General features: G+C 42.5%; 1 protein-coding gene across 1 annotated transcript; it reads left to right on the plus strand.

Moving 5' to 3' along the window:
* Positions 1-287: 287 nt before the first annotated feature.
* LOC119333938 (mitogen-activated protein kinase kinase kinase 12-like) lies at positions 288-1,471 on the plus strand. Its single transcript, XM_037606650.1, has 4 exons — positions 288-341; positions 871-993; positions 1,097-1,184; positions 1,282-1,471. The coding sequence occupies exons 1-4, from the start codon at positions 288-290 to the stop codon at positions 1,458-1,460; spliced, it is 444 nt and encodes a 147-aa protein (XP_037462547.1). The 3' UTR covers positions 1,461-1,471.
* The last annotated feature ends 6,723 nt before the right edge of the window (positions 1,472-8,194 follow it).

Here is an 8,194-nt window from a genome sequence, read left to right on the forward strand (position 1 = left end):
ACGATGGACAAGCAGGTCAAGGCGTGGTACCTGGCGGAGCGTGGTCTCATCCTGAATCAGATGCTGTCGGCAGTCGCGCCAACTCCCTCGCCGACCCAAACACCACTGCCAAGCCCGAGCGATGATGCCTCCATGATGCCCGGCACAGAAGCCGCGCCGACACCGACCAGCCCGCGCACGCCGACTCCCGCCAGTCCGACACCGGAGGTCAACGCTGCCGTTTGATGCATTGCCTACGCGTCCTTTCTTTTGAATGTCGAACATTTTATTGATCGCCGAACTGTGGCATGGTGATCGCCGAACTGATCGCTGGACTTGTGGCGCTGATCGCCGAACTTGCGGCATTTTTTGGATAGCGGGAATGGACAAGTTTGAATATATGATGTCTTGGCGGCGGCACCAGGGGACGTGGCTGGGAACTAGATCGCCCCAGGGCTAGAAAAGCGCCGGCCAAAGGGCCAAAATAGCGTCGGGCGGTGCGTTGGGGTGCCGAAGGAGTGGGCATGCTCTAATAACAGTGTTACTATTTCATCCTTTTTTAGAGAACCTCATTATTTTGTTTTTATTTTAATTTTACTTTCATTTTCTTTCTTCAAATACCATTGCCACTAATTCATTCTTTCCTTCTGAATTTTGGCTTCCGAAAATTTTCATCTATTACTGGATCAGTTACTCAACATTCATAGCAGATTAAGGCTTCCATTTAATTAATACTTTTCATTGCCACATGCAAATGCAACATTGCGTATATATGCAAACTGTCAAGAAACTGGATCGGCCCATGCGATCAAATTAGCTTTCATAGTATCATTTAGGCTAACACCATTTCTTTTTATATCTAATTTGCTGTGATTCTTTTGGATGATGCAGGTTGGTGATCTTGGACTTTCCAAAGTAAAGTGCCAGACGCTCATCTCTTCTGGTGTGAGTGGAATGCTTCCATGGATGGCCCCAGAACTTCTGAATGGGACTACCAGCTTGGTCTCTGAAAAGGTCTGCTAATCCATCTCTGTCTGTATGTCATATAGATACCTATATCCAGCCAAGTTAGCGTACAACTCGCACATCGGATTACTGTCTGACATGTTTCCCTCAGGTTGACGTCTACTCTTTTGGGATTGTTCTGTGGGAAATCCTCACGGGAGAAGAGCCATATGCAGGTTTACATTACGGTGCTATTCTTGGTAGGTACAAAATCAGTCATCGTGTGAATATGTGATTCCCTCCTAGAAATTGTATTTGCATTCAAATTTTGATAGAAGACTCTGGTTTTACTGTCAGGTGGTATTGTGATGAACACTCTGCGGCCGCCCGTGCCTGACTCATGTGACCTAGAGTGGAGATCTCTGATGGAGCAATGCTGGGCGACAGAACCATTACAACGCCCAAGCTTTACCCAGATTGCTGCTAGATTGCGCTCCATGGCTGCAGCCAAGAAGGCGCAGCCCTACGGTAACTGAATTCTGGAGCATCGCCGACAAGTTCTTACATTTTAGAATTCAGTATTGAAACTACTGAAATATACTCCCTCTGTCTCAAAATAAGTGACTCCGTCCATTTTTCGATAGAATGGTAGAATTTTTTGTACAGACACAAAAAATATGTTGGCAAGTAGTAGAGAAGAGGAGAATATTGTAAGTCACTTCTAGATCATTGACACGGCCCTGACCAACACAATAGAGTTGTTGCGAGTAAAACTAAAAGCGAAATTAAGAAAACATGGTTGTATTTGTTGTCAGTGCGTGAGCGTAACCCAAGGGCATATATAGCCCTGCAGAAGAAGAGCTAGCATATATAGAGAGAGGATCAACAACAGGTGCATGAACATAAGCAAATGGGGCTAGGCGAGCTAACATCTGTGAGAAGACAAAATGGAGCTATTCATCACTATGTTAGGGTACAGTTGCCCCTGCTGTATCTCCGGAGTGACACAAAACCATAGCAAGGTAGTAGGTACCTTTAGGTAAAAGACAACAAATAAAAAAGATTCTCCTTCCTATCCATATTACCTGTCTCTCAAACGAATGTATCTAGCACTTAGATACATCTAGATACATCCACTTGAGCGACAAATAATATAAATCGAAGGGAGTAGCTATTTTAAAATTAATAAATACATCTAGATACATCCCTAGCGGATTACCAGAAGTAGACACATTCTAAAAGGTGTTAATTTGGTAAATGCCACTCCATATCTGGCGATTCCAAGAAATGCCATTGCAATTTTCAAACTTTGAAAAATGCCACTGCAATTTGTGCAAACTTAAAAAAACACCATCTGTACCTCATTGTTGTCGTTCTTCGGCGACCCGAACGTCCTACTCCAGTATGCCGCGTCATGCTGGTTTTGAGGCGCCTTGTACTGCCTGTACTTGACCCATCTTGACCTTTGTCCAGCGTCGCTGGAGTCCGCGTGATTCATGGCCCAACGCAGGATGTCCACTGACATTGCGCCCTTGGCGGGGTCCTGAATGAGTGTCTTCAGCTCGTCCAGCGTAGCCTTCTTCGTCAAAGCGTCGGCCTCCTTGTGCATGTCATCGATGCTGCTAAAGTTTGAGCGCATTTCCATGGTGTGCTCGAACTTCTTGCGGTCACCGAGCGAGCACCCAAGGAAAAGAAGGCCCTCCATCCGGTGTCCTAGGGGAAAGGGTTGGGGTTGGAGTTGGATTTCATGGCGAAGGAGAGGTGGTGAAACAGAGAGGTGGAACAGGAGAGGTGGTGAAACTGAGGGGTTTGAGTGCGGTGCCGGGTTAGTAGGGTGGGCTCTTTCTTTGACAGAAAGGGTTAGTAGGGTGGGCTAATATAGGAGTGTTAGGCGGATATGAATGAATGATGTTCATTGAACTGCGTGATGTTCATAATGCAGATTGACAAGGGCAAGGAGGTCGTGCCACCATTGAAGAAGGGCAAGAAGGTCGTGCCGCCGTTGGTCAAAGTACCAATGCAGGATCACCCAAGCGCCAAACGGAGGAACTATGGCCACTACCGTTAGGAGTCAGGACCAAGAAACTTCTGCAAGGTTATCCTTGCTCGAAAGCTGGAGAGTTTGCCAATGCCTCTGGAGTTCACGAAGCACTTCCCTGCCGTCCCTGCAAAGTTCAAGCTCAAGAAAAACACCGGTTGCACATGGAGGGTGACGGTGAGGGTGGTTAACGACAGAGTCATCCTTGATCAGAGTTGGGCCACCTTTGTCGTCGTTTACCAGATCATGATCGGGTACATGCTGACATTCAAGCTGCTGACCTCCGACACCATGAAGGTGATCGCCTTCAACGGCGAGGGCATGGAGGTGGTCACCAAGTGCAAGGAGCACGACAACGCTTTCGTCGTGACCGCCTAAGCTCCTCTTGGCGGTTCCATGTTGGTTGTTGGTTTAAGACTTCGCTTTTGTTTGAGATGTATCATACTATGTTGGTTTAAAACTTGTGATGCGTGGTTAAGACTTTTATTTGTGCCTAAGTTTTGTTCTGTCGCTGTAATTTAAGGTATGTTTGGTTTCCTAACTCAGCTAGCTTAGAGTCGCCAAAAGCAACACTTGGTGTTTGGAAAGACCTAAAATTGAGGCGTTAACTGCCAAAGAGCCCACATTCGTGTTTTTTGCCAGTGCAGGAGAGCCAAATTGGCTCGCCGCCGTTGGCATGCTTTTTGTGGCGGTTAAAGGCTAATTTGCCACGAGAGACTAGCTTTATTTTCTTAACCAAATGAATATCCTTGCCCGGCAAGGCTAGGAGCTGCCCTTGCTTTTCGTGTGTGGCTTTGGTAACCTCACCATATTGAGGAGGAGGTTACCACACAATGGTTCTCGATGTATACAAACAACCGGACTTGTGTTTCCCCTCAAACAAGTACGTAACCAAACAATAGGCCTTTCATTTCGGCACATGCAGATTAAAGGGGATGCCGGTAACTGATCCACATATAGATGCTGGTTTTTTGCATGTATATACTCAGCTAGGCCCAGCTGAGACAAATATGCAAAGTGCCAAAAATGGTACAGATAACCAAATGCATCCTATGTGCCTGCTTGATAGCTTCGCCCTGCCGGGTAAGCTACCGGATGGTAAGAAGTCCATCCAGCGGTGCGGAGCCCGTCGATGCACCTGGCCGTTGAACGTTGTCGGCACTACCTGTTTGGTGGAGCCCATTTTGTCGTTGCTCTTGCACTTTGGATCTGGTGGACGCATGTTTCAGATCGGCAACTGATCGATCCTACTCTGCCTGCACATCTGTTCAGTGCTTTGTGAGACGAAAATTAATAAGCTAATTATTAAAGACTAGTCGTCAACCCGTGCTTTCACACGGGCTAGGTCTTTAAAATTTTAGTGCTATATGTGAGCTTTCTTAAAATGATGGATTACAGTACATGTATCAAAATTATTGCTCTAACAACTTCTCCACTATTTGTGACCAACCATATATAACCAAGACAATATTGCTTATTTGGTATCTTCAATAATTTTCAGTTGAGTTTGCCACATTAACACTGAATATGATTGAAAATTTGAACAATGGATGCCCACACGCAATTGTGATGAAATAAAAGAAGAATTTAATTAAGAACTCAGTTAAGCAGATAGTAATGCTAGAATGGAACTACTTAATCAACCTGAAGGAAGACCATGTAGCAAGATTATGCAGCAACGATAGACACGTTCATAAGTATTCCTTTTGTAACTTATCCTAGATTCTATCAAACACCAACGCTCCATGGCGAGATGGATCACTATTACACATACCGGACGCATGTACACATGGCACACGAAGTTGTAAATCATTATCTATGTCTAATCAACCGACAATATAGCTGGCAAGTAGTCCGGCACCACGTGATAGCTAATCATTAAAAAAAGGATAATTCCAATGAACGTGGTACAAACTACGATTTTACTCCATGCGCCATCATGATAAAAATGCATAGCTAAAATACTAAATAGCACTTTCATAGACAAAACAACCAAAGACACCAATGCGATACTTAGCTATGCAGACAATGGTTAGAAGTCAAAATAAAGGGACAAAATGTATAAACACCCAAAATACACTCACTCAACGTCAAAATAATAAACAAATATATTACTTCATTTACAATATATCATATGCATAGAAGGAAAAAAACATTGTATAAACAGTAGTTCTAAGATCACAAAAAGTAATGGTTCAACATGAAAAATGTGATATTGATCAGTTTTTCTAAAAGCGTTAGCACATTCACCCAATATGTTTATACTTCGTTTGCCATTAAAGAAATCTATCAAAGGGCCGTTGGCCGAATTTTAAAGATTTCTAGTACATATGGTCGATGCCATTAGTCCATTCGGCCCACAAAAATGTGCAGAAGCAAATATTTATTTGAAAAAAGCAAATTATAGAAAAATATCAAAGAGATTTGGTTTAACTTGGATATTTTGGAAATATATTGATCCATGACCTCATATGCCGATCGGACAAAGCGGTCTGTTTGCATCAATAAATATTTGCAAAGAAAGAACAATACATTATTTTAGCATTCTTGCATAAGTGTAGAAGCAGAACATTATGCCATGTAAAAAAACAGGCTCATGTGGTCATTCCAACCCAAATTGTTGTGTACGAACAAATAGTTTCATTTAATTATGGATGTGATGCATAATCGAGGATGTGCACATACATAAAAAGAATTTCATTTCATATAAAGACATAATAATTTCAAGTCCAACCATCTATATAGAGTTATATACAAACATCCTATTTGTCCGTCCATTATAAATTGACCTCACCTAAAAATAGAAAAGAATAAGAGCTGCCACAAATAATGAACTGTTGCACAAAATTCAGCAATGTACGCCTTTAATTAAAAGATCACCAGAATTAAAAAATGACTCCCCTACTGTGTTTTTTGAGTTGATCATTTTAATTGGCATTAATTGGGTCATGCAAAATAAATAACTGAGTTAAATCTGGTATATAGGAACTTAAGAGCATTCAAAGTTTAGATACCATGGATCCCTTCATAATCATCCGAGTGGTGCTACACATGTGACAATATGTATGATGCTGCTGATCAAACTGCCCATGAATAGTCCAAAGTTTTGCACAGCTGTTTGATTGCCTGTTGAACAAAAACTGTAGCACCAAAGGTGGTACGTGGAATAGTTGCGTAATCATCCTGTCTCTGTGAAACAAAGACATTGGTTATCCAAGATGATGCCAGAATTAGTTTAGTCATATCTTCCTCCTTTCCATTTATATATAAGGTATTAGATCATATAACATGATTCTTACGATTATATGAAATGGAAATGCATGAATGCAAGGCCATATTTCTGCTTCAGGAAAGAAATAGAGACTGAACTTTCTCTGCGCACAAATCTTGCTAGTTTTTGTTTTGCAGGTTCTTTTTTTGCTTGTCTATTAAAGCCATGGAAGCAGTGAGTACATATAAATTTATTTGCAATTTCTTGGTATTACTAATCAGATCTTAATTACGTAGCCGCTAGTGCTAGCACCATACAATAGAATACGTAGATTGTACATAAATCAACTCACATATAGTAAATCAATTTAGAAAAGGAATGCCATTAAATTACCATGTAGTAAAAAACATATGAAGAAGAACTACCAAGAAGTTAAATTGAGCATCATTTTTTGATGTCCCTTGTTGCTTCGAATAAATATTGCCGCAACGTCGTCTTCTTGACCTCATGAATGCATATACGCTCCATTAGGCAAAGAGCGCTATTAAAAATAATACCATTCGAACATCATATTTTGTGCTTCTGCGATATGCACGTGTCTAATTAGTTCATTGTGCAGCCATAAAACTGAAAGAACATATCCAAGTTAATAGAACCGTAGTGTTTTGGTTGTAAAGAAATACCGAGAAGTAAATTGAACAAACCAAGTAATGCTACAAAACAACTTATCCCCTATCCAATAAACTTATAGATCCCCTGCAAAAATAAAAAACTTAGAAGGGATGTTTGAGTTCACTGCACGAAAGTACGTGTACATCTTTGGTCATGAATCCCCTAATTGGATTCACCTACAAAAATCATCCCAGTAATACATATGTAAGAGTAAAAAATGTATGAAACTAATGAACGCCTGCCATCATAATCTCTCCATAACCGAAACCTAGACTGTAGATGCTCATTAGAGACCATGTCTGAAACTGCAGGATGGAGAACATAAAAATCCCCAAATAAGGAGAACCTACTTCAGTATTGCTCCTTGCAGACCCTATTGGCTGGACTGGTGCAAGCCATGGCTAGCAATTGGCAATGGATGTGTGCTAAATTTCTATGCAGCCGTTGATTGGTCCAAGCTATGGGTAAATCATGGCCAATACATGCACACGGGAGAGAGATTGAGGTATATCTGCGTGGTAGTCCAATCAGATAGGAGGGAGAGAAGAACTATGGTGTGTGTAGCTCCTGCACGGAAGGAGTCCATGGGAGGTGAGCACAATGGTCAGAGTCGTGCTTGAGTCTGCTATAAATTCTATAGAATATTTTGCCGGTTATTGGAACATTGATAACTGAGCTGAAACGTCAAGAAGGTCATGGAAGAATATTTTAAGGGAGGTATAAACATCCATAGCAGAAAGATCTAGCCATTAGATAAACGTACACGCACACGCACACGCCACACCTCCTGTCCGCTTCTCGCACAGGTCTCCTCTGCACCTCCATCAGATTAGATTACGCACAAACTCTTACGTCAAGGCCATCCATCCTTAGTGGGCAATCTCTATCGGCCACCTGCTCCATCTGCTGCCGTCAACCAGCCATCTCCCTCACCCTAATCAGCGCACGTCTCCGCTCCACCTCCATGAGATCACAATTTCTCACGTGTAGGGCATCTGTCTGCCATGGATCGATGATCTCATGACTGGAACGAAAGTTTCTTTAGCAATGGACTTGAACTGAACCCATTACAGAGATCATGGAGAAAGGTATTGCAGTCTTTTGTAATTGAAGAGAAATCCTGGGAGGAGAGAGATAACCGGAGGAGAAACAGAAGGCGGTGTCAAGGGGATGAGGAGAGTCCTGTTGCGGCAGGCCGGCGTCGATCACAGAAAGAGGCGACTTTTCCAAGAACGTGGGTAGCGAGGGAGATGATGGAGAAATAAGGCAAGAGGCCGTGTTGACCTGTGGCATCGTTGACGCTGGTAAGAAGACTGATTAGAGCGATGGGATGGGTTGACGACGGCAGC

This window comes from Triticum dicoccoides, chromosome 7A (genome assembly GCF_002162155.2).
Source record: "Triticum dicoccoides isolate Atlit2015 ecotype Zavitan chromosome 7A, WEW_v2.0, whole genome shotgun sequence".
NCBI lineage: Eukaryota > Viridiplantae > Streptophyta > Magnoliopsida > Poales > Poaceae > Triticum > Triticum dicoccoides.